The following is a 27,710-nucleotide window of genomic DNA, read 5'->3' as shown; positions in this document are numbered from 1 at the left end:
CTTCGTCTTTCCTGGCACTTTCTACCATCTCCTGACATAAAGCTGGAACATGTGACATAGCTCCAATGTATCTTAACATGTCCTGACGTTCAACATCACTGATCATATAAAAATGCAAATCAAAACCACAGTGAAACGCCATCTAACACCAGTCAGAATGCCTCACATATGCGCCTGTATGCACGCACACACGTGCTGTTACAACACTGCACACAGTCACACAAACACATACAGTCACATACCCACACACTCTGTCTTCTCTTGCTCTCACACATACATACAATGAAACTAATAAAGACTCTGTAGGGCCAGTTGTACCCAAACTGTCCAGCAGAGAGTGCCTCCTTCATACTTACCCAGGAGAGGATAGAGGTCTCATAGCAGCCAGTAACAAGACCAGGCCTGAGTGTGTTTTGAGAATTACATACACAGGTGTAGCAGAGTCCTGTGGGTTTATGTCTCATTCATAAACCCTCACTCCCCTGAGAGGATTCTCAAAGCCTGTTTGGAGTGGGAGAGGAGACATTTGACACCCACGTGTGGGTCACTCTTTGAAGGAGTTTGCTGCATAGAGGGGCAAAGAAATGGAAAATCAACTGGTGTGAAAATGAGGCCAAGAGGGGAAGTGTTTTAAGACTGAGGAAATAACAGCATTATTGTATTCCAATAAGAATGATCCAATATACAGACAACACACAAAAATCAACCATATTCCTATATCCCAGGGTCAGCAAACCTGGGATTTAGGTCTATGGATCGAATTTGGTCTATGGATCAAATATGGCCTGTGTACTGTATATGTACGGCCTACGAGCCAAGAATGGTTTTTATATTTTATAAGGTAGTACAAGGAGAAGAAGGAGAAAGAGAAGAAGAAACCAGATAGGGCATGCAAGACCTAAAATATTGACTATGTGGCCTTTTACAAAAACAGGATACAAACTTCTATCATGTATTAACAATAAACAACTGGAGAACACATCTTTTAAAGCACCATTTTATTACCATTGTACACCAGAAAAAATTAAATTCTCAGCTGTACATTTAACAAAATATGTGCAGAATTGTCATGGTGAAAACTACAAAACAATGATAAAAGAAATTCAAGAAAACAAATATACAGGGGTGTACTATATTCATGAATTGGAAGAAAGGGAAAGAGAGAGGGTCTGATTAGAGTCCAGAAAGGCCCAACCTGAATCCTTGGGAGTTTGTTAGCAGTCCTGTTACCAGGAAACCACCACTGTCCCAGGCCAGCAGCTTGAAGCCACCACAGCCTTGGGCAGTGCCTTTCCCCATCCCAGGCCAGGACCCTCCAGCCCTGGCACTCCCAGCCTGGCACCTTCTGTCAGGAGCAGCTTGTCCCACACAACCTCTTCTCCTTTTCTGCTGGGAGGTCTTTGACCCTGGCCCCTGATCTAGGGAAGAACATAGGAGGCTGGGCTGGGCTGGGCTGGGCTGAGGCAGCCAATCCCCACAGCCTGGGTGTGTCTTCCGTGCCTGAGCAGCCAGCTAAAACCTGGGATTGGGCCAGCTGGGTGTGGCTCAGGGTGCCCCAGCACGAGCACTGAATTCTCAGGTCTCAGTACCTTCTTGGGAGTTTGCAGGGGAAGTTGGGAGGTGGTTAGAGGGGACTCTGAGCCCCAAGTTTACCTCCACCCTGCCCTTCCAAGGCAAGGGTGTTCAGATAAAAGCGTATACTTATGACAGTTCACAGCCAGCTGAGCTGGGCCAGGCCAACCCATATCCCAGATCATCTGGGCTCGTCTCTAAACATGGGCGGGGAGGATGTCAGGCGCCATATCTTGGTGCAGACTTAGGAGATTCAGAGACAAATCACTTGAACCCAGGAGGCGGAGGTTGCAATGAACCGAGATCATGCCACTGCACTCCAGCCTGGGCAACAGAGCGAGACTCCATCTCAGAAAAAAAAAAAAAAATTAGGCACCCCTATCAAAGTCTCGTCTACTCACTCTGGAGTGGTCCCCAGATGATCTGATGTGTCTAGGGCAGAGACTTATTTTGAAAATTACTTCTGTGGTAGGAGAAGTCATGACCTCTGATGCCAAACGAACCAGATTTGTCCCCACTCTTCCACTCACAGAGTGACCTTGAGCAAGACAGTTAACGTCCAGTCCATAAAATTGGTGTGAGGATGAAAACCACTTTTACCTGGGAAAGGTAAAACGTCACCTTCTCCCTTCTCAGTGGTCTACTTGTTAATAGGACCAAAACAGTCAGTGTCTGTGGAGTTTGCAGGGCATACCTGTTATAGAAAAGTGTCTAACCACACCTGTATCTTACAGGAATATTTGTGCATCTATTGCTATAAAAATAAAATCTCTACTCCAAAAGTCATTTGATGAAGAATAACGCGATTTGTAACTGATAATGATACCTCAAGCCATTAAAGTGCATGAAAAGAAATCTTACAAACTGAGACAAACCCTTTTAAATTATTTTCTAAAATTATATCTTTTTAAAAATTTAAGACTGATTTGAATACTTAACATGCACATTTTGAAGAACACAAAATAATGTTTCCTAAGATGATTTAATGTCATGGAAAGATGCTCACAACATATTCCTTTGTGAAGAATCAAGATGGAAAAAGTATATACGAGCTGTAATAGCATGTTTAGGTAGAATTCACATAAAAATCACCATTTCAACCATTCTAAAGTGTCCAATTCAATAACATTTAGTGCACTCACAATGTCATTCTGCCTTCGTCACTATCTAGGTCTGGAACATTTTCACCATCCCGGGAGGAAACCCCATCCTGATTAGCAGTCGCTCCTCAGTCCCACCTCCCCACAGCTGCTGAAAGCCACCAATCTGCTATACATCTCTTCAGATTGGCCTGTTCTGGAAATTTCATATAAAAGGACCGTACACTATGTGACCTTTTGCATCTGACATCTTTCATTCAGTATCATGTACTCAAGGTTCATCCACAGTGTAGTAGGGATCACTGCTTCATTCCTTTTTATGGCTGTGTAATATTCCATTGCATGGATGGATCACATTTTGTTTATCCTTTCATCTGCTAATATATACCTTGGGGTTGTTTTCATCGTTTGGCTACTGTGAATAGGGCTGCCATGAATATTCACGCACAAGCGTCTTTTTGTTTGAACACTTGTCTCAATTATTTTGAGTAGATATCTAGGATGGAATACAGGACTGTGGAACAGGGTCTTAGGGTAATTCTAGGCTTCACTTTTAATGAATCAGGGGTCATTTTAGTGGGGTCAGAGTGGGTCTCTGCAGAATTCAGCTCAGGGTCTCCACACGCAGCCAAAGTCCGCCCTCTGCGCGCAGGACCAGCTCCGGCTTCCTGCGGGGCTCGGTGTGGTCAGGCAGGACGCGGAAGCGCAGCAGCGTGAGCCCCAGGACCACCTTCATCTCGGCCATAGCGAAGGCCTGCCCGATGCAATTCCTTAGGGAGAGGGGTGGAAACTCTGACTGGACCCGGGAGCCCCATCCTGGCCCCATCAAGCTGGAAACCTGGCCTGGGACACCCAACCCCGCCCAGGTCAGTTTGAGGAACAGAGAAGGGAGTATCCTTGCCTGGATCCCCAAGTGGGCTTGCATATACTGCGAGCCTAGCCCAGATCCAGCCCCCAGCCTAGACCAAGATGGGGTGGGAGGGAGCTCTGAGCACACTAGGGATCCTTCTAGGACCAACCCAAACCTACTCTATGGGCCTTTTCCCATAAACTCCAGAGGAGGTGAGGGAAGGAGAGCTGGAACTCGGACCGTCTACAATGTCCGTATTTTCCCCACTGTCATGCCCAGACACCTGCACCCATCTCCCCATCCCCACCTCAGACACAGGCCGCCCTTACCTGGGCCCTGCTGAGAAGGGAATAAAAGCCAGAGATGACCTCTCCTTGATGTTCTTTGGGTCAAAGCGAAAGGGGTCATAGACCTGGAGGTGAGACCAAGAAGGGTTGTTGGGTGGGGTCTCCCAGGTCCACCAGCCTTGGAAAGACAGACAGTTGTGTGTGTTTGAGGGAGGTGATGTTGGATACTCCTGATCAAAACCCTGCCCCCTCCTCTAGGAGACTTGGAATGGACAAAAACAGAGAGGGGGGCCCGCACCTCAGGGTCCGGCCACACAGCTGGGTTGTGATGGGTTCCAAAAACACTGATGAGGCAGATAACGCCTGTGGGAGAGAAGGGGGCAGTCAGGACAAGGTTCCCTGCCTGAGGGGCCCCTCTTCCTACCCAGGAGGCTCCTCCCCCTGAGGCTGTGGGCACCTTTGGGGATGACCCGGCCGTCTGGGAGCACAATGTCTTGGGTGCAGCAGCGAGAGACGGCAGGGACTGGGGGATGCAGCCGCAGGCTCTCCTTAATGCACATGGTCAGGAAGGGCAGCTGGGCCAAGTCATCCCTGAGGAAACACCCCAGCCCCAATCATTATGAAGAGAGCAAAGACACAACTCTCCAGCTTCTCTCTGTTTGCAAGTGAGACCTTTTCTCCCTATAACGAAATAAACTTTTTAAAAGAATTGTTACAAAGTCGCAGGAATAAAAACAGTGTGGCACTGTTGCAGAAACAAGAAAATAGACCCATGGAACAGCATAAAGAGCTCAGAAAAAGACATGAGAATAAGTGAAAACTTCACATTTGGTAAAAGTCACATTTGGTAAAGGGGCCCCCACCCACCCCAAACAAAATCCTGGGAAATGGATGGATTTTACAGTTGTGAAAGAAGAATGTGGACCAACTTAACGTCATAAAAATTAATCAAAAGTACCCTCCAAAAGTTAAAAGGCAATATTTTGCAACACTAGGCAGAAAAAAATCTATCTTAATACACATTCTTAAAAGTAAATACTTTTAAAGAGTCCAAAGAAAAAGAGGAAAAATAATAGGAAAACTAGTTCCATAAAAAGAAAGCAAATAACATCAACATGTGCAAGAGATGTTCAGCCTCACTCTTATTTTTTTAAAATGTCCATCAAAAGAAGAAATATGAAGACTGGCCAAGATTTAAAATTCAATAATACAATAGTACTATCGGTAAAGTTATGGGAAAGTTTGTGCCATAAAACTCAGCTAATAGTAAAGCATTTGCAATCGTATTGTACGGTGGCTCATGCCTGTAATCCCAGCACTTTGGGAGACCGAGGCAGGCAGATCACCTGAGGTTAGGAGTTCGAGACCAACCTGGCCAACATGGTGAAACCCCATCTCTACAAAAAAATTATCCAGGCATGGTGGCGGGCACTTGTAATCCCAGCTACTTGGGAGGCTGAGACAGAATTGCTTGAACCTGGGAGACGGAGCTTGCAGTGAGCTGAGATCACACCATTGTACTCCAGCCTGGGCAACAAGAATGAAACTGTCTCAAAAAAAAATAATTATTATACAGTGCAAATGGTCTTTGATTCAGCAATTGCACTTCAGAGAATTTGTCCTGCAGAGATGCTTATACATGTAAGGAATGGTCACTGTGCACACGTGCTGACTGCATCATGTCCAGTTTAGCAAAAGTTTGGAGACAAGCCAAATATACATTAATGGGAAAATGTTTAGATAAACAGCCACACAATGGAATACTATACAGCTACACAAAAGAAGGAAATAAGGATCACTAGTCTCATCACATACTGCAGGCTAGAAGGTAAATCATTACAGACACTCTGGAAGGCAAATTGGAAATATCTACTATAATTGAAAATGTTTAATGTCCTCTTCAACATAGAAATGAGCTGAATAAAATATGGAATAAATTATACAACACTCAGGAAAAGATAGCATTAAGGCACCCTGTTGAGTGAAAGAAAGTGACAAATATATACATATGTACATGTAAAACAGCAAGAAGTATATGGATATATATTTATAAAAATGAATGATTCTTAGATGATGGAGAGATAGATCATTGATAGATGGATAGATAGATAAATAGATGCTATAGATAGATACATAGATAATAGGTAGATAAATAGAGAGATAGATAATAGATGATAGAGACATAGTTACATAGATGATAGATACAGAGATACATGGATGATAGATAGATAGATAGATAGATAGATAGATAGATAGATAGATAGATAATAGAGAAAGATGATAGATACATTGATAGATGATAGATAGATAGATAGATAGATAGATAGATAGATAGATAGATAGACAACAAATCTATGGCTCTAGAGACACCTTTGGAGAATGAGAAAGGACTAGGTCAGGTGGCAGGATTGTCAAGGAAAACCCCAGTCTTATCTGTAATGTCTCATTTGGTGCAAGAAGAACTCTTTTTTATCATTCATTTTGTAATTTAATGCTGTTTTTCCATGTGGTGTATATGTATACACAATGGAATCCCATCTAGCCTTTAAAAAAGAAAAAATTATCTCATTTGCCACAACATGGAAGAACCTGGAGGAACTTATGCTAAGTGAAGTAAGCCAGGTGCAGAAAAGACAAACGTACATTATCTTACTTATCTTGGGACCTAAAATAGTTGAGCTCATAAAAATAGGAATAGAATGGTGGTTACCAGAGGCCAGGGCTAGGGGAGGGACAGAGAAGGGTGAAATGTTGGTCAAAGGGTAGAAGCTTCAGTTAGACAACAAGAATAAGTTTTTGAGATCTGCTGCCCAGCCTGGTGCCTTTAGTGAACAATGTATTGTATTAGTTGAAATTGCCAAGAAAGTAAACTTCAAATGTTCTCAACACAAAAATGATAAACACATGAAGTGATGGATTTGTTCATTACCTTGATTTAATAATTTCAGGTTGTATACATATATCATAACATCATATTGTGCCTCTAAACATACATAATTAAAACTTGTCAATTAAAGACAAAGAACAAATTTAAAAACAAACTCATTTTCCAAAATGCGTATTTTGAGAAAAGCAAAAGATCTCAGAGATAATATGCAGACCTGTGTCTATTTTATGGACTTTCATTTACAAAGAAAAGCACAGTATGTGTTCATATAAATAAAAGTTACAGTGTGAGTTCATATAAATGTGGGCATCGGGATAGCCATTTTCTAGAAGAATACACAGAGAACTGTTGACTGTAGTCACTGCTAAGGTGGAGCTTAATAAGGAACTTCATTTTTGTCATAAAGTCTTTCGACCATTTTTTTAAACTACACACATAATTTTGCTTGAAATCTTGGTTTTATACTCCGGGACATGGGTCTGGGCAAAGACTTTCTATGTAAGACCTCAAAAGCACAGGCAATAGAGAAATGAGATTATATCAAGCTAAAAAGCTTCTCACAGCAGAGGAAACAATCAACAAAGCAAAGAATCAGCCCACAGAATGGCAGAAAATACTCGCAAACTACTCATCTGACAAACGATTAATAACCAGGATATATAAACAGCTCAAACAACTCAACAGGAAAAGTAACCAAATATCTGATTTTAAAATGGGCTAAAGATCTGAATAGACATTTCTTAAAATAAAACATACAAATGGCCAATAGGTAGATGGAAAAATGCTCAATGTCACTAACCGTCAGAGAAGTGTACATCAAAACCACAATGAGATATCATCTCATTCCAGTTAAAATGGCTTTTATCAAAAAGACAGGCAATGATAGATGCTGGTGAGGATATGGAGAAAAGGGAACTCTCACACACTGTTGGTGGGAATATAAATTAGTGCAGCCACTGCAGAGAACAGCACAGAGGTTCCTCAAGAAACTAAAACTAGAACTAACATATAACCCAGAAATTCCACTACTGAAAAGAAAGAGAAGAAATTTCTATCCCAAAGAAAGAAAATAAATCTGTTGAAGAGATATCTATACTTCCGTATTTATTGCAGCACTATTCACAACAGCCAAAATATGGAATCAACCTAAGTGTCTATCAATAGATGAATGGATAAAGAAAATGTAGTGTGTATATACAATGGAATACTATTCAGCCTTTTAAAAGACTGAAATTTTGTCATTTGTGGCAACATGGATGGAACTGGAGGTCATTGTGGTAAGTAAATAAGCCAAAAACAGAAAGACAAATATTGCATGTTCTCACTCACGTGTGGGAGCTGAAAAAGTGGATCTCATGAAAAAAGAAGACAGATTGGCAGAGGGGAGGGAAGGATAAGGAGAAGTTGATTAATGGGTACAAATTTGAGGTTTGATGGGAGAAATAAAACCTAGCACTCGATAGATCAGCAAGTTCTCTGTAGTTTACAATATGTACTGTACATTAGAAAGTAGTTTGCTTATGTTAGTTATGTTTCTAGCATAAAGAAAAGACAAATACTTCAGGCGATGGATATCCCAAGTACACTGATTTGATCTTTATCAATTATATGAATGTATTAGATTATCACATGTATTTCAAAACTGTGCATCTATTATGCATCAATAAAAATGTGTTTTAAAAAATAAAATTGCAAAAATATTCTTTATTTTAAAAGCATAAAAATGTTTCTTCCCCTCCCAGGACTGCTGTGCTGGGCAAAGGCGTGGACGGGAGGACCCTGAATCCAAGACACTCGTCCACTCCAATGCTTCCTCTCCTTCCTCCAGCCCCTGGCCTGGCTTGAGCCTCAGAATGTCCCCACTGTGCCCTCATTCTACAGCTGGTCCTCTCCAGTATGCCCTCCACACTAGCCCTAGAAAGATCTTCCTGGTACCCAGATGTGACTTGTCCCTCCCCTGTTCAAACACTTCTCATGGCCCCCTATTGCCCTTGGGCTAAAACTGAAGCCATTAACATTTTCCCCAAGGCTTCCACAGCCAGCCCCTGCTACCATCTCTGGTTTTATCATCTCACCACAACTCAGTCTCTCCCTCTCTCTCCCCTTCTCCTCATTTCTGTCCTGACCCTGTTCTCGCTCTCTCACTCTCTCTCTCTCTCCTCTCTCTCTTCCTCCCCCGAAGACCCCAGGCGGTCTTCTTGACCTACAGCACTGCTCCCCAACTGTACCCAATTATCTACTGATCATTATTCAGGCTTTCAACTGAGACACTTTCTATACCCCCCTAGTCCTGCTTCCCTTACTGTAAACCCCATCCCTGCCCACGTGGGCTGGGGCTGTCCTGCCCAGAGACAGTTCCCTCACCAGGCTGGGAGCACCTGGAAAATAGATCCCTGGTTGGGTCCTTCCCAGGTCTCCAGAGCACAGAAAGATGCTGTGCACAGGTGTGGGGGTGAGAATGCAGTATGAGAGCATTTGCTGAATGAGGACTGGATGGATGAATGATGCAGGTGTTCTGGACAAGAATGGATGAATTTTACCGCCAGGTCTCCCTTATAAATTCCTGGACTGGACAGAAGGGTAGGAATTAGGGAACAGAAGAGCAAACATTCAACAAGTGAAGTCATTCCAAAAAATATTTCTGGGAGAAAAGGAAGAGAGTGGAGGGGAAGTTCATTTGCTGAACATGTGCTAAGTGGCGTTATCTGTCCTCACATATCATCACCAATTCTCTCAGAAGCCCAGGTCTTTCTGTCCTAAGGGCCTATAACCTTTCCCTAGACAGTCAGGATTGGTACTAAGTCCTGCCTGTGGTCCTCTGCTCCTATTCCCACTAAGCAATAGTGGCAGAATCAACAAAAACAACCCCTTCTCCCCTCCCCACCTGGGGAACAGAGCCAATGAGAGAGGCTCAGGAACAGGGCACCAGCACCTGCACTCACCATTCAATCTCTTTAGGCTTACGGTCCTTCAGAAGCTCTTGCACCTCCTGCCGACAGCGCTCCTGGTATTCCGGGTGCTTTGCAAGGTGGTACAGGACCCAGGAGAGACCACTGGCCGTGGTGTCATGGCCTGGGGGGTAGCAAGGCAGGCTTGGGTCTCTGGGCTGCTTCAGCACCGAAGGGAGGATAGCAACCATGCATTGAGGACCTCAGGGAGGATGGGGAAAGGGGGATGGGAAGTGTGAGGGGTCCACCCACCCTGTTCCTGGAATAGAGATATCCAAGTCCCCACTCTAGCCCCACACTGGGGCCCTCACCCTCAAACATAAAGGTGTCAGCTTCTGCTCTTATGTCCTCATCAGACAACTTCCTCCCATCTTCATCCTGGAGAGAAGGCAATAACCCCACCCCCACCCCCATAAAAAGTCACAGTACCCCTGAGGGCTCTTGAGTCTAATATGAGACAATCTCTGAAGATTCATCCTCTTTCCAGAAACCCAAGCCCATCTTGCACTCCTAGACCCTTCTTGGTCACCATGGCCAGAGCCCCGACCCCATGGGCTTCCTCCCTGGCTTCCTTGCCTTTTCTTTGGTCCCTAATGGGAAGACTCAATGACCCATGAATGCTTTCATGTTTCTGTCTGATGAAAACTTTCTGAGAAAAAATTACTGGCAACCTGGGTTACAGGATAATTAAATGGCAATTTGTCTTGGAAATCAGAGATTAAGTATTGCTTCAAAGATATTTGCCCACATTCTACAGTGGTAAATGAATCTTATCTCCCTGGAGACATTTGAGTTGTAAGTCTATGGAATATGGCATCCAGAACAAAGCACATAATCTCTCACAAAGCTGGTGCCCTCTCTCTTTCTTCCTTTCTCTCTCTCTCTATAGAAAATGTGCTGAGACTCATAATATAGGGTGCGTTTCCTAGGGTACAAACTCTGCTGCACATACAGGTGAAAACATTGCATTGCCCTTGAGGAATTTGACTTGGGGATGGAGAGTGAGTGCCACAATCCTACTCTGGCTGATAGTATTGCCGTAAGCAAGACATGAGCTGCTCTGATCCAGAGATTTAATGCCTCTGTCACAACAGACATACACATACACAAAGACATAGACACACAGACATAGACACAGACACACACAGAAAAAGTCATAGACTTAGACATAAACACAGACACACAAATACACATAAACATAGACACAGACACAAATATTCATAGACATAAACATGGACAGACAAAAACAGACACAGGCACAGGCACATTCAAAGACAAAAATATGGCCAGGTGCGGTGGCTCACACCTGTAATCCCAGCACTTTGGGAGGCTGAGACGGGCAGATCACGAGGTCAGGAGTTTGAGACTAAAAATAGTGAAGCTCCATCTGTACTAAAAATACAAAAAATTAGCCAGGTGCCTCTAATCCAAGCTACTTGGGAGGCTGAGGCAGGAGAATCATTTGAACCCGGGAGGCGGAGGTTGCAGTAAGCCGAGATCGTACCAATGCACTCCAGCCTGGGTGACACAGCAAGACTCCATCTCAAAAAAAAAAAGACAAAGATATAGACATAGCATTGACATAGACATAATCACAGACACAGACAAAAAAACATGGACATAGACATACACTGAGACAAAGACACAAACACAGAGAAAAGACAAAGACATAGACACAGACACAGACACATAGACATAGACAAGGACGAAAATATAGATATAGAAAAAGACATAAATACAGCCATAGAAAAGACATGACAAGGTGGGGCACAGTGGCTCACGCCTGTAATCCCAATACTTTGGGAGGACGAGGCGGATGGATCATGAGGTCAGGAATTCGAGACCAGCCTGGCCAACATGGTGAAACCTTGTCTCTACTAAAAATGCAAAAGTTAGCCAGGCATGGTGGCGTGCCCCTGTAGTCCTAGCTACTTGGGAGGCTGAGGTAGGAGAATCACTTGAACCCGGGAGGCAGGGGTTACCAGTGAGCCAAAATCATGCCATTGCACTGCAGCCTGGGTGATAGAGTGAGACTCCGTCAGAAAAAGAAAAGAGAGAGAGAGAGAAAAAGAAAGAAAGAGAGAGAGAGAAAGAAAGAAAGAGAGAGAGAGGGAGGCAGGGAGGGAGGGAAAGAAAGAAAGAAAGAAAGAAAGAAAGAAAGAAAGAAAGAAAGAAAGAAAGAAAGAAAGAAAGAAAGAAAGAAAGAAAGAAAGAAAGAAAGAAAATAAAAAAAGAAAGAAAGAAAGAAAGGAGGCAGGGAGGGAGGGAGGGAACAAAGGCATAAACATAGACAAAGATGAAGACAGAGATGCAAACAAAGACATACAGATATGGCCAATGAAAAAGACAAAGACAAAGACATAGACGTAGTCATAGTCATAGACAGAGACACAAACTCAGAGACAAAGATACAGAAAGACATAGGCAAAAACATAAACATAGACCCAGACATAGGTATAGATGTAGATATATAGATTAAAAGATGGCCAATTCGCTTATTAACTTATAAATAGAGTAAATCTCAGACTCATCACAATTTCATTTAGCAGTCCCTGCTAGGTGCTAGTCCACAGAGTTATCTCCAAAACCTATCTCTGACCTGTCCCTCCCTTCCTCAGTCACCTTCCATTGCTCCCCAGTGCCCTTTGGATCAAGTTCAAGTTCTTTCATCTGACATTTCACATGAAGCTCCCTTCTACTTCTTGAATTCATATCTTAGAGAGGCCCACCTTGCTCAGCAGGAGCACATCAATGAAGTCCAAAGTCTTGGATTTGGCCTTGGCTTGAAGGAAGTCATCAACACCCTGGCTAGGGAGGGTGCGGCGCCGCTCCTGGATGACGGCATCTGTGAAGTCATGCACCAGGCGGCAGGCCCTGCGGAAACGCTGCCCATCATGGGTGAGATAATACAGGAAGTCTATGTACAGGAGGATCTGCTGGTGTCTTTTTGTCACAAGGGCACTGAGCTCCAAGATGGCGGCAATATATTCACTGGGCTTCCTGTAGGATAAGGGCAGAAAGGGAGGCAACAATTTAATATACCTGAAGCCCCAGGATCACCTCCCACCAGCAGCCAGGAGCAACCTCCTATCAGTAAACGGGATATCCAGGAACAGATGACCCCTCAGATGCAGGGTGGGGATCAGCATGAAATTGACTCTCCAGGCTCTTTTATCTCTCCCTGCATCCCATCTCTGTGAGATGCCTCCATGCAGCTAGGCACCCAGAGGATAGTTTGCACATTATGCTCCTATTCTCTCTCTCCCTCCCAGTATACAGTCTTGCCCCTTCTCCTTCCTGAAGCTGTCCACAAAGCTCAGACTTTATCCTCCTCCAACTGGTCCATGGTCCAGCTTCCACCCTAGCTTCTTTGCATCAGTATTAACTCCATTTAGTGCTACATTACAGTCAGTCCCTGACAGAGACCCACTTTGACCACACCCACCAATTCAAACCCTTTTAATGAGTCCCTAGAAACCTCAAGATAAAATTCATACCAGTCCTTCAATTATCAGGTATAACAAAACTCCTCCAAGAAGGTTTGTCTGATTTCCCTGCTCAGTCCTCCCCCGCCCCCCACCTACCAACTTTGTGTCCACGGCCCAAGATCCCAGACCCTGGGCAAGAACTTACTCCTGGCAATGGCTGTCAAAGCTGAAGACACATTTCTGCAGACTGTCCAAGGTCATGAGGCTGATGTGCTCAAACATGTCCAGACGGGCACTACCCTCTGAGGCCAGGAGCTGCCACTTGGCCTAGCCAGAGAAGGGGACAGAGCTGGGGCAAGTCCCTTGCTCCCTTGAGCAGCTCTCCAACCCCAACAATCAATATGCACGTCCCAGAATAAGCCTCATCATCTTCTCCCCAGGGACCCTTTACCCGGGAGCACCAGGTTACGGTGCAAGCAAAAGCTGTTACTATTAAGAGATGAAGACCCAAGATTGGGAGTTAGGAGACCTAGGTTCAAGTTCTAGCTCTGCCCCCTGTGCTCTGTGTGCCATTAGTCAACTCATTACCCTCCCCTATATCCCACCTGTCAGATATTCAGGAACAGTTAAGATTATGTGCTTTGGAGCCATATAATTCATGTTAGAAACTCTGCTCCACCATGCCAAGCTCACTCATTAGCTGGGTGAACTTGGGTTAGCTCCCTAATCTCTCAGACCTGCAGTTTCATCATCTACCATGGGGCAGAAATACATAATCTCTCCTTCTCAGAGTTGTTAAAATCAAGTTAGACAATATATACTCATATCATGGAATGGGTACATGGCATTGTTTCTGGCATATTGTGAGTTCTCAATAAATGTTGGGTTTCCTCATCTGCAGTTATAAATTGATTATAAAAATATCCTAGGTTTGTAGAGGTAGTCCTCCATGAGTCCTGAGCACCCTTTCTGGGCATGTCACAAATGCAAGATGCTGATGTTCTTAACTTGAAAAATTTCTCAGAGTTGTGTTTGCAGAAAATAACTTTGAGGATAAGGGACACCCCCTGGATATGCTGCTTCTGCTTGCTATAAAAACAGATTCCTAAACCTAATGCCCCTTCCCTGTAATGCAATAAATGATGTCAGCAGGCATTTATAGAAGCCCACCTGTGTCAGCTCATGGGATTTGAGAGGCTTGGAGAAGAAATGCAATCTAACAAGCAACACATGCTGCTCTCTGTCATGAATAGTAAAACTATCCTTTGTCTCTGACCCAGGAGTTTCTTGTTCTTCCAGAATAATTTATGAAACAGTCACTAGCTTAACATCAATTTTAAAGTTAAAAAATTCTAAACACTTCACAAAACCTTTGCCCCAATTCTTCCCTTCTCCCCATATCCACACCCTTTGCAATGTGCTTTTTCAGAAGCTCCCAATAATAGACAGAGCCTATTTTACCCCCCACCATTGATTCTGTGTTGGACTATTGGCTTTTGATGTCAAAATACAATGTGGTAAAAATAATGAGGTGATAACTAATGAAGCTAAGCCTCATCTTATTCCCTGGAACCCTGTCTGTATTGTAAACCATGGGACACCTTCTGGAGGGAGAGAATCAGATGGAGGAACATCCAGGCATCTGAGCTGAGGCCATCCGTATCGGTCTGAAGCCAGCCAAAACCCAAACATGTGAGAGAACTCAGCCAACACCGACAAGGCTGCCTACCTGACCCCAGGCTGCTCATGTACCATGAGTGATCGCTTCCATCCACATCCAGAAGAACCCACCAACTGTCCCACAGACTTATCAGGATTCATAAACCTTTATTGGTTTAAACCAATGAGTTTTCAGGTTGTTTCTTATCAGCAACAGCTACTATGCAACTGTCGTCAAGACCCTCTTGAGTTTACAGGGTTCGGGTGACGCAAACATAGAAACAGACACCTTCTGTGCACCTACTATGCACCAGAGACATGACTCCACTGCATCACCTTGACCTTCTTTTAAGTAGGGATTATTATGCCCATTTTACAGATGAAGAAATCAAAGCTCAGAGAGGAGGAGCAATGGCCCAATGGCACCCAGCAGAGCCAAAATTCCAGACTAGATCTGTCTGTGGTTCCCCCCAACCAAAGACTGCAGCTGGGACCTTGGCTTCAAATAACTCACATGCATGATGTTCACACTCTCATTGAAAATCTTCATGTAGGGCTTCAGGATGTTGAAATGGAAGGCGGGCGTCAGCATCCGACGGTGGCGGCTCCACTTGTCACCAGCACTCAGCAGGAGCCCATCCCCTGGCAGGGCAGCCAAGGGCCATGCTCAAGGGCATCTCTCTCCCCGGCCCCCCAGGTTATTCCCAACCCTGTTCACCTGCAGATACTCACCCAGCCAGGGCTCCAGAAAGCTGTAGAAGACCTTGTCCTTTGGTGCAATGGCAGCTGACATAAATGAGGACAATCAGGGGCCACGGAGGCAGGTGAAGGAGGAACTTTGGGGGTGGGGGGAGTCTCCCAGCAAGAGATTTGCACTTCTCCCCTCCAAGCCACACATAGCAAGAAGAGGGTCAAGGGCAGAGGAAGAAGGCAGGATGGGGGAGAGGAGGGAAGACCAGTCCAGGCTACAGCAGCACAGTACAGCAATGACACTGCCTAACATGGCACATAGGAGCTATGTCAGGGCTCCAGCATGCCTTGACACGCCTCCTACATGATCTAACATGTTCTGCAAACCCTGAACACAGCTCAGCACTCTACAGAATGCCTTCACAAGGACCTAGGACACTCTGTCTGTCCCAGCACTCTCTGACATCTTCTGACATGGCATCTTCTGACATGGACCTGGACATGAGATATGATCCTGACATGTGTTCACATGTCCTGACATAGCCACAAAATACATGACAATTCCTAACATGAGACAGTATGCTCTAACATGCATATGAGATGGTCTAACATGACCTTAAAAGCGTGCTCCACATACAGGCTCTGGGTTGAATATAAATATGGTACCTTTAACATCCCAGACATAGCCAACATGTGACCCAGACTGTTCCTCAGGTATGACCAAAACATACTATAACACATGCCTCAGACAAGACTCAAATAATGTCTCAGACAGTTCACGTAGGGACCCTGGGTCCCAGACCTCACACAACCCAGAAACATGGCCCAGATGTGACCAGCAGGAGAAAACGGCAATGTCAAACAGCACCTGAGACAAGAACCAAACAGGCCCTCACATGCCCCAAATGTCCTTGGCCACAGACGAACCCCACACATGACCAGCTCTACATGACCTCAGTTGGAATGATATACCAGATGTAACCAGGTATAACATATTTCACGTGTAACCAGGACCCAGGTGTAAATATACACGTGACAAGACGTAGCCGTACAGCAGACTTGACTATATAACAGCCATCATAGAGACACTTCCCAGACATGAGCAAACAGGAACAGAGGTCAGACAGATGGAAGTCCAGGGGAGATGGAGGCAGTGGCATCTCCAACACAACCCCTTCTGTCTGCACATGGGCACGTGACGCGCTGGAGGCAGCACAGAAACCCCAGTTGTGGGCGAGGCGTGGCCAGAGGAGTGTCTACCTGGAGTGGCCAGTGCAGTGTCTACCTGGAGCAAAGAGCACAGGCTTGATGTAGGTGGGGTGGAAGATGCGGACGATTGCGTGCCAGGGCCCCACCCACCAGCAGCACATATCACCGAAGGTGCATGCCAGGCTTTGTGTGTATAGGAGACCTTCCTCCGAGCTGTGAATCTGGAGAGAAAGACACAGGACCCAATTCATGCTCTCCTAGGCTGTGAGAGAGAAGGATCTGCAGGGAAGAGGTGGAGGCCCTCTCCCTGAGAATTTCAAGCAGCATCTCATCTCCCCCTCAGTGCTGAGCCCCCGCTGGGCTTCCTTCTCACATCCTCCATGCAGGACTCTGCAGTCCTTCAGTTACACAGACAGAAAAGGTCTTTCCCCATGTGGATCCACACACCATGTTCCCTGGGCTCTCATTCATCCCATTTTCCAGATGAAAAGACTGAGGCTCTAAATGATAAAGTAATTTGCCCATAGTCCCAGACCATGGCAAGCCTGAGGCCTGAGACTGGGTCTATCTGCACCCATGGCCTGAGTCCTTAACCATCAAACTTCTTTGTGCCCCCAAAACAGTAGCTCTAGAAGGCCCAGGCCTGCCAAGACTAGGCAATCAGAAACACAGGGACTGGGTGAAAAATTGGTCCAGTGATCCCGGTCAGGAGAAGTAAATCATGGGCCTTTTCTGGGAACTCTGGGGGAAATGTGGGCTTTCCCATGAGAATTGAGCTTCTAAGACTCATTGTTGACTTCATGAGGGAAAGGCTGTCTTGAAAGCAAAAGTGGCGTGGAGAAAGCTAAAGCCAAGAGAGGAAGACAGACTCCCAGTGACACTGTGTGAGACCTGGATCCAGCCATGCCTGAAGGCCATCCTCCCTGGACTTTAAAATCAATAGATTATCTTTCTTTGTTTAGACCACACCAGGTTGGATTTCCACCACTCACAACTGAAAGAGACCTCAATAACCAGAGACAGCTGGGAACCAGCCCAGAGTCACTCAGCATTTTGAGGCCAGAGCCATGGTCTCTGTAGGATGCTGCCTGTTCCCCTGCTCAGCCTGGCATCTCCAAGAAGGAAAGCACAGGGGTCAATGAGAGGATCCCAAGCTGGGGTGGAGTCTCCTTTTGGAGATTCCCAGGGCCTAGAGCAGGAGAGCAATGAACTTAGGGCAGACAAACTACAGGATGGGGTAAAAGGACTTGACCCACACCGGACATGGACATCACGGAAATAACAGTCCAGATCCTCCACCAGCCACAAGTTCTCCTCATTGTTCTAGGCTTTGTGACAGGCAAGGTGACGCTAGACCTGGCAAGGGGCCTTGAACACTAATGATGCCCAATTGCATCACCCTGCACTCTCCTTTCAAACATTTCTGCTCATTGTTCCAGACACGGATCCAGTAACTCTTCCTCCAGGAAGGCTTCCAGACTGCCCCAGCAGAGAACTTGCTCTTCTCTGGGCTGTCATCCATCTCCCTCTGGCCCTTTCTTGACCCCATGAAGTTGGGGATGTCTCTGTCCACATCCACCTCCTTAAGCTTGGGGGTTCCTCCAGGACAGGGCCTTGGGTTGAGGTCTCTTGGCGCCCCAGGGCAGCCCAGAACACCAGGACAGGGGGTCGGGTGGCAATGGAGAGCGGAGATGCTGAGATGGGAATTGGTGAATACATGAAAGAAAGATGAAGATGGCTGAGAGAGAAGGAAAGGAGAGACCAGAGTACTGCAGGGGCCACACAGGAGCTTGGGGATAGAGGGACTTGCAGGCCTCAAATGCACCACAGCACCCACCACCAAGTGTTCCAGGTGGTACCTGAGGCATTGATGACAGACCGGATGATGTTGGGGTGGCAAAAACGGATGACGGGGAAGATGGGGCCCATCCAGACCTTAAAGCCCTGGGGGTAGGTGGCCACCAGCTGAGTCAGGACCCTCATGCCCTGCTCCGTGGGGGTGACCTGCAAGCAAGGCAGGGGCCGTCACCTCCTGTCATGGTTAATTCTAGGTGTCCACTTGACTGGGCTAAACGATGCCCAGATAGCTGATCATCTGTCTGTGAGTGTATTTCCAGAAGAGACTGGCATTCAATTTGGTAAACTGAGGAAGGAAGAATCACCCTCCCCAGTGTAGGCAGAGCTCATTCAATCTGTTGAGAACCCAGGTAGCACAAAAAAGCAGAGGAAAGTCTAATTTGCTCTGTTCTGGGGCTGGTACATCTATCTTCTCCTGCCCTTGGACACCAGAACTCCACCTTCTCAGGCCTTTGGACTCAGTTACACAACCAGTGTCTGTTTCTCCAGCCTGCAGACAGCAGACCACAAAGCATCTCAGCCTCCATAATCCTGTGAGCCAATTCCCGTAATAAACTCCCTCTTCTATATATCTATCTATCTATCTACCTATCTGTCTGTCTATCTATCTATCTATCTATCTATCTATTTATCATCTATCTACCTATCTGTCTGCCTATCCATCTATCTATTTACCTACATATATATCTACATATCTACCTATGTATGTATGTATGTATCTATCTATCTATCTATCTATCTAATCTATCTACCTATGTTTCTATGTATCTATCCATCTATCTAATCCATCCATTCTATCTTATATATCTGTCTATCTATCCATTCATCCATCCTATCTATGCATCCATTCATCCATCTAGCTACATACCTACCTATCTATTCATCTATCTATTATCTATCTACCTACCTATCTATTCATCTATCTAATCTATTCATCCTATATAACTTTTCTATCTATATATCTATCTGCCCATCAATCCATCCATCCATCCATCCATCCATCCATCCATCCATCTTATCTGTACATTCATCCACTCATCCATTTATCCTATTATCTATCCATCATCTAGCTATCTATCTATCCATCTATCTAATCTATCCATCCTACATATCTACTCTACCTATCTATCCACCTAATCTATTCATCCTATCTACTACTCTATGTATGTATTATCCATCCATCCATCCATCCATCCTATCCATGCATCCATCTGTCCATCTATCCATCTATCCTGTTATCTATCTATCTATCTGTCTATCTACCCATCTACTTATCCAGCCAGCCAGCCATCTATTCACCCTATCTGTGCATCCATCCATACATCTATCCTATTACCTATCTATCTGTCTACATTCCTCCTGCTCTATCTCTCTTGGGGCCACCTCCAAGTCCCAAGAGCTCATCCCAAGGCAGAAGGAGAAGACACACTGTCCACTCACAGAGGCCCACTTAGCTTAAGAGGAAAGATTTCCTTGTTCTGGGAGTCATTTCAGCCCAGAGGTGGGCATATGAGGAGGTCCTCACAGGGGAGATTTGTGGGGAGAGTATGGCCTCAGGACATGTCCCTAAGGCTGGTCCCCACATCCCTTCATGCCCTGGCTGGTTCCTCCACCAGCCACACAGGTTCCACTTCCTCCCATGGAGAAGGTTCTGCACACAGGGTACCTTCCCTTCTCAGCAGCCACTGGGGGAGCAGAGGTGACTCTAACTGTCCATCATGACAGTGGCTCCCACCTGGGAGAAGCTTCTGCACCAGGCTTTGTGCTAGTGCATCCTGTGCACCCTCCCACTTCACCTGTGGACACACCCATCAATCCTGCCATTTGCAATGAGCAGATTGAGACCACGTTCCCCAAAGGGGAGAGCAGGTCTAAGTCAGAGGGCAAGGTCTGGGGGAGGAGAAAGGTCAAGGAAGGCTTCTGAAAGGGGAAGTGAGTGGCCAACTTTTATGTGGGTTTGGCAATAGGACCCCATTGGGACATCTTACTGGGGAGGAACAAGATAAGAGGAAGGTGCCTCCGGATGTGGTGGAAGTGAGAGACAGCCCACGCCTGTCCTCTGACCCACCTGTACCCTCATAACAGGAAATAGGCCAGGTAGGGAGAGGACCCTGGACAGTGGGTGGAGGAGGCCTCGAGTCCAGCAATGGAGAATGTGGGAACACCAGGGGCTCACATTTCTGTGCACCCAACCCCCTGCCCAAGAGCCCTGCAGAGGTGCGTTAATGTGGAAAGACAGGCAGGAAAAGGATTCAACACAGGCCAAGAGTGGGAGAACAGGGAGATGAGAAGGGCTTGGGTTGGCACCTCACAGAAATGAATAAGCAGAGGAATGAGTAAGACGCCTCCCCTGCTTCTCTGCCACCCCAGACCCCACCCCACCCCCTCTCACCTGAGCCTCATTCTTACCCCTCAGGAACTCCATCCACCCTGAGACCCAAGACCCGTCCTGCTGCCACACTCACCAGGCCCAGGTGACCCAATAACCAATTCCGTTTCGGGGGTTGCGGGAAACACCGGAGGCGGCGGCAGTTGTCATAGAAGGTGTAGGTCCAGGCCAGGATGCGGGCCAGGAGCCAGGAGGCCCCGACCAGCAGCAGGAGCAGCCAGGGGGATGCTGCCACTGGCCCAAGGCCCAGTGAGGACAGGCTCAGCTGTGGCATCCTGCAGGGCAGACAGGATGGTGAGTGAGGTCCTGAGGCCCAGAGAAGGGCTCAGGGAGCTCCAGGGACAGTGGAGAGAGGCAGGGATGGGCAGTGCTGGAGACAGAACACTAAGAGTAAACAGGGATGGATAAACAGGGACTGAGAGGTAAAGTCCAGAAAGGCCCAGCCAAAACCAGCAGACAAGTGGCCTCCAGTTACCTGGTAAGCACTTAGATTGGGAAAGAGAGAGAAACTGATTAAAGTCCAGAAAGGCCCAGCCTGAATCGTTAGGAGGTTGCCAGGGGCTTGGTTTCAGTTAGAAAACCACTCATCCTCCAAGCCAGCAACCAGGAGCTGCCTGGGCCTTGGGCAGCAATGGAGAATGTGGGAAGGCCGGGGCTCACCTCTGTGTGCACCCAACCCCTTGCCTAGTGCCCGTCTCCATCACAGGCTAGGATGCCCCAGGCCCACCACCCCAACTCTGGCACCTTCTGTCAGGAGCACCTTGTCCCACACAACCTCCTCTCCCCTTCTTCTGGGAGGTTTTTGCCCCTGGCCCCTGATGTAGGGAAGGCTGTGGGAGGCTGGGCTGGGCTGGGCTGGGCCAGCCAATCCCCACAGCCTGGGTGCCGCTCCCATGTCTGGGCAGCCGGCCAAAACCTGGGTGTGGGGGACCAACTGGATGCAGAGGAACCAGCTCAGGGTGACACAGCAAGGGCACTGGATCCTCAGGTCTCAGCACCTCCCACGTAAGGTGGAGAGTAAGCCAAGAGGGGTCAGATAGAGTTTCTACTGCGTGACACCTGCTCTTAAAGAGCGCCTACTGAGTGTGTGGCAGATACAAGCATGAACTTGAGAGTTCAGGTGTCAAGTGAGCCAGGCCAGGCCAAGTCTTGTTCCAGATCATCTCCTGTACACCTCTCTAAGCCTGGGCCAGTAGGACACCGTGCACCACTTCTGGATGCTGAATCAGGCAACCTGGAAGAGACAAGCCTCTATCCCCCTGCTGCAGGAAGGAGTTCAAGTCTTGCCTCCAGGCAGCCCAGGGCCCTGTTGGAGACCTGACTGCTAGGCACGGGAGCAAAGAATCCAGCCCCGCTGAGGATTACCTGGGTCAGATTCTGGAGATTAAGAGCTCAGCTGGAAAAGCAAATCTGGAGGCTGGACTCAGTATAGGAGGACAGAGCGGGGACGTGGAGGGTAAGGATGAGAGGGAACAGACAGGGTCCAGGCAGGGGAAGGGCAGAGCCAGGGAACCCTGAATGGAGTCCTCATTCTGCCTCATCCTTGCTCTGACTTTGGTCAGTACTGCCAGGGCATAGTCTTCCCATATGGGAAATGGGATGTTGGATGAGGGCCTTAGAGGGGGACAATTAGGGCTCCTAAGAGGAGGGAGCCCCAAAAAGGAGTTGAAGGGAAAGGGTAGCAACTAGCACTTGAGCTGCTGCGTGCCAGTCTCTACTCTGCACAAAGGCTGCATGGAAAGTACTTCTACTGTACTGCCAATCCTCTAAATGAAGGGCAGCTACTGTGTGCCAGGTGCTAAATCCTGTCTACTTTGTGCCAAGTGCTCTCCATAAAGTGTGCCTACTGTGTGCCAGGTGCTCTACATTAACCCTGTATACTCAGTGTCTGATATTCCTCACAGAGTGCCTACTGTGTGCTGCCTGCTCTACATAATGAGTGACTATTGAGTGCCACCCCCTGTATACGAAGAGTGCCCACTGAGCACCAGGTGCTGTCTACATAACGCATGCCTACTGAGTGCCAAGTGCTGTACATAAAGAGTGCCTACTGTTACCACCTGCTCTATATGGAGACTTCCTACTGAGTGTCTCCTGATCTACATAAAGAGGGTCTACTGAGTGCTGCCTGCTCGAGTGTTGCCTGTGCTCCATAAAGTGTACCTACTGTGGGCTGCCTTCTGTACATAAAGGGTGCCTACTGAGTGCTGCTTGCTCTACATGAAGAGTTCCTACTCTTGCCTGTGCTACATAAAAAGTGCCTGCTCAGTACCACCTGCAATACATAAAGAGTGCCTACTGGCCAGGCACAGTAGCTCACGCCTGTAATCCCAGCACTTTGGGAGGCTGAAGCAGGCAGATCATCTGAGGTCGGGAGTTCAAGACCAGCCTGGCCAACATGGTGAAACCCCATCTCTACTAAAAATACAAAAATTAGCCGGGCGTGGTAGTGGGCACTTATAATCCCAGCTACCCAGGAGGCTGAGGCAGGAGAATCTCATGAACCCGGGAGGCGGAGGTTGCAGTGAGCTGAGATCGTACCACTGCACTCCAGTTTGGGCAACAGAGTGAGACTCTGTCTCACAAAAAAATAAAAAAGAGAGAGAGTCCATTGAATGCCACTTGCTCTAGATAAAGAGTGCCTACAGATGCCACCTGCTCTATATAAAGAGTGTTTACTGAGTATCATCTGCTCCTGATAAAGAGTGCCTACTCACTGCTGCCTGCTCTACATAAAGAGTGCCTACTGCTGCCACCTGCTCTTCATAGTGTGCCCACTCTGTGACTCATGGTCTACATAGAGTTTTTACTGTGTGACACCTGCTCTTAAAGAGTGCCTACTGGGCCAGGCGCAGTGGCTCATGCCTGCAATCCCCGCACTTTGGGAGGCCGAGGCAGGCAGATCACGAGGTCAGCAGTTCGAGACCAGCCTGACCAACATGGTGAAACCCCACCTCTACTAAAATTACAAAAAATTAGCTGGGCAGGGCGGTGTGTGCCTGCAATACCAGCTACTCAGGAGGCTGAGGCAGGAGAATCGCTTAAATCCAGGAGGCAGAGGTTGCAGTGAGCTGAGATCTGCCACTGCACTTCAGCCTAGGAGACAGAGCGATACTCATCACCAAAAAAAAAAAAAAAAAAGAGTGCCTACTGAGTAAATGTTTTTTTGGTTTTTTGCTTTTTTTGGGTTTTGTTTTGTTTTTTTTGAGACGGAGTCTCACTCTTGTTGCCCAGGCTGGAGTGCAATGGCACTATCTTGGCTCACAGCAACCTCCGCCTCCCAGGTTCAAGCGATTCTCCTGCCTCAGCCTCCCAAGTAACTGGGATTATAGGCATGCAGCACCATGCCCGGATAATTTTGTATTTTTAGTAGAGATGAGGTTTCTCCATTTTGGTCAGGCTGGTCTCCAACTCCCGACCTCAGGTTGTCCTCCTGCCTCGGACTCCCAAAGTGCTTAGATTATAGGCATGAGCCACTGTGCCTGGCCGTAAATGTAATTTTAAGATGAGTGGGGCTGTCCACAGGCAAGGACAAGGAGGAGTTTGAGACCACGCAGGAGGCATGCGGTGTTGTGGATGTTCACCAGGCCTAGGTTTGGATACAGTTCTGCTGTTTCCTGGCTGTATGACCTTGGGCAAATCTCTCAACCTGTCTGCACCTTATGTATCTCATCCGTAGGAGTCATATGGTGGATGAAATGGCTGGTGGAGTTGACCCTGAATACAGCAAGAGCTGTGAGGGTTTTACAGTCGTGCCCCAGGGAGGTGAATTGACCATCGGCGGAGGGGGGAAATTCAACATCCTGACAAAAGAAGACTAATTACATGTATTATTTGCCTAAATATACTATGAAAGGATACAGAAAAAGTAAAAGTGTTTACCTTTGTAAAGATGGGGAGACTGGATAAATGAAGGGCACAGGTACAAGAAACACTTTTCACTGTGCATTTTATTTTTTACATGAGTGAATATATTTTCTGCCAAAAATATTGCATTTAAAAATTTAACCACCAGCTGTCAAGGAGTCTCATCTGAATCACAAAAAGGAGCAGGTAGAGCAAGATGGCAGAATAAAATGCTTCATTGATCATCTTCTCTACAGGAAAGCCAAATACAACAAATATCTACACAAGAAAATACCTTCATAAGAACCAAAAATTAGGTGAGTGATCATGGTATCTGGTTTTAACATCATATCAAAAAAAGAGGTACTTTGAACTCATGGAGATAGAGAGTAGAAGGATGGTTACCAGAGGCTGGGAAGGGGAATGGAGGAGTGAGGGGAAGTTAGGGATGGTTAATGGGTACAAATAAAGATAGAAAGAATTAATTAGACCTATAATAAGACTTACTATTTGGTAGTACAACAGGGTGACTATAGTCAATAATAACTTAATCATACATTTTAAAATAATGAAAAGAGTGTAACTGGATTGTTTGTAACACAAAGGATAAATGCTTGAGGGGACGGGTAATCTATTCTCCATGATTTGATTACTGTGCACTGCATGCCTGTATCAAAATATCTCATGTACCTCATAAATATATACACCTACTATGTACCAACAAAAATTAAAAATTTAAAGAGGCACTAAAGAATGTACAAAAGACAGTCTTTTTTTTTTTTTTTTTTTTTTTTTTTGAGACAGAATCTTGCTCTGTCACCCAGGCTGGAGTGCAATGGCACGATAGCTCACTGCAATATCTGCCTCCCGGGTTCAAGCAATTCTCAACCCTCAGCCTCCCAAGTAGCTGGGACTACAGGCTCATGCCACCATGCCCGGCTAATTTTTGTATTTTTAGTAGAGACAGGGTTTTGCCATGTTGGCCAGGCTGATCTTGAACTCTTGACCTCAGGTGATCTGCCTGCCTCGGCCTCCCAAAGTTCTGGGATTACAGGAGTAACCCACTGTGCCTGGCCAAAAGAGTCTTAAATTGCCTACACTAACACTTCCCCATCTCCTAGAAGTGGCCTCATGGCTGGAGAGAGAATCTGTGTGCTTGAGTGGAGGGGAGAGAGCACAGTGATTATGGGACTTCGCATTGAAACTCAGTGCTGCCCTGTCACAGCAGAAAGCAACATGGGGTAGAATTTAGCCAGTGCCAACAGAGGAAGCATTTAGGCCAGCCCTAGTCAGAAGGGAATTGTCCATCCCAGTGGTCAGAACCTGAGTTCCAGCTAGTACCACCATTGCAGGCTAAAGTGCTCCAGGGTCCTAAATAAACTTGAAAGGCTACCACCTATGTTTGTTAAAGGCCCAAGGGCTCTACAATCAGTATGTGGTAAATCCAGCTACAAGGACTGCAATTCTGGGGCAAGTCCTGGCGCTGTGCTGGGCTCAGAGCCAGTGAACTTGGGGTGCACACAACCTAGTGAGGCACCAGCCAGGGCAGCCAAGGGAGTCTTGGCAAGCATCATCCCTCCCACAACTCCAGGCAGCACAGCTTGCTGCTCCAGGAGAGACTTCTTCCTTCTGCTCGAGGAGAGGCTGCTTGGATACCAGCTCAGCCACAGAAGAATAGGGCACCAGACAGCATCCTGAGGCTCCCATTCCATGCTCTAGCTCCCAGACAACATTTCTAAACACACACTTGGACAAAAGAAACATGCCGCCTTGAAGGGAAGTGCCCAGTCCTGGCAGGATTTACCACCTGCGGATTAAAGAGCACATAGACCCTGAATAATCATCAGTGGTAGCTGGGTTGTACTTGTTGCAGGCCTTGGGTGAGATTCAGTGCCATATGGGCTTCAGGTGTGATCCAGCACATTCCCAGCTGTAGTGGCCACGGGGAGAAGCTCCTTCTGCTTGAGGAAAGGAGAGGTAAGAGTAAAGGGGACCTTGTCTTGCAGCTTGGGTACCAGCTTAGCCACAGTGGGATGGAGCACCTGGAGTCCCTGATTCCAGGCCACAGCTCCTGGACAGTATCTCTGGATCCACCAGATATGTGGGGAACTTACTGCACTGAAGGGAAGGTCACAAGACCTGGCTAGATTTACCACATGCTGATTATACAGCCCTTGGGCCTTGAGTCAACACAGGTGGTAGCCAAGCAGTGGTCACCGTGTGCCTTGGGCAAGACCCAGTGCTGTGGTGGCCTCAGGTCTGACTCAGCACAGTCCCAGTGGTAGATGCCAAAGGGGTGTTTGTGTCAACCCTCCCCCAGCTCCAGACAGATCAGCACAGAGAGAGAGAGAGACTCGTTTGTTTGGGGGAAAGTAAGGGAAGAGAAGAGTCTCTGCCTGGGAATCCAGGGAATTTTCCCAGATCTTACCCAAGACAACCAAGGCAGTACTTCTACTAATCCGCAAGAGTCCCAGCATTACTGGGATTGGGGTGCTCCCTGTGTAGATACAGCTGTGGTTACCAAAGACTTAGATTACTGCACTCAATTCCCTTTGAATATTTGGAAAGCTTTCCCAAGAAGGACAGGTACGAACAAGCCCAGACCACAAAGACTACAGTAAATGCCTAACTCTTCAATGCTCAGACATCGACAAACATTCACAAGCATCAAGACCATCCAGGAAAACATGACTTCACCACATGAGCTAAATACAACACCAGTGATCAATTCCAGATTGACAAAGATATGTGACCTTTCAGGCAGATAATTCAAAATAGCTGTTTTGAGAATGCTCAGTAAAATTCAAGATAACATAAAGAAGGAATTCAGAATCTTATCAGGTAAGTTTACCAAAGAGATCAAAATAATTAAGAAGAACCAAGATTGAAATAACTTAAAAGAATCAAAGAAATCCTGGAGCTGAAAAATCCATTTGACATACTGAAGAATACATCAGAGTCCCTCAACAGCGGAATTGATCAAGCAAA

General features: G+C 46.6%; 1 protein-coding gene across 2 annotated transcripts; it reads right to left on the bottom strand.

The window, feature by feature from the left end:
* Positions 1–1,009: 1,009 nt before the first annotated feature.
* On the bottom strand, positions 1,010–21,679 carry LOC129020906 (cytochrome P450 4F3). 2 transcript variants are annotated; one of them, XM_054465831.2, is made up of 13 exons: positions 21,621–21,679; positions 20,953–21,151; positions 16,707–16,851; positions 15,464–15,517; positions 15,246–15,373; positions 13,278–13,399; positions 12,374–12,644; positions 9,956–10,022; positions 9,639–9,768; positions 4,267–4,400; positions 4,108–4,172; positions 3,852–3,934; positions 1,010–3,442 (listed from the first exon to the last, which is right to left on the bottom strand). In XM_054465831.2, exons 2-13 carry the CDS (start codon positions 21,148–21,150, stop codon positions 3,277–3,279), a joined length of 1,563 nt encoding a protein of 520 aa, XP_054321806.2. In that variant the 5' UTR covers position 21,151; positions 21,621–21,679; the 3' UTR covers positions 1,010–3,276. The 2 variants fall into 2 exon arrangements, with proteins under 2 accessions (XP_054321806.2, XP_054321807.2); XM_054465832.2 differs by lacking the exons at positions 16,707–16,851; positions 21,621–21,679 and adding an exon at positions 18,490–18,634 and having other exon boundaries at positions 20,953–21,236.
* Positions 21,680–27,710: the final 6,031 nt, after the last annotated feature.

Source organism: Pongo pygmaeus, chromosome 20, assembly GCF_028885625.2.
Source record: "Pongo pygmaeus isolate AG05252 chromosome 20, NHGRI_mPonPyg2-v2.0_pri, whole genome shotgun sequence".
NCBI lineage: Eukaryota > Metazoa > Chordata > Mammalia > Primates > Hominidae > Pongo > Pongo pygmaeus.
The sequence above is the reverse complement of the archived record's forward strand: the minus strand, read 5'-3'. Positions and strand labels throughout refer to the sequence as shown.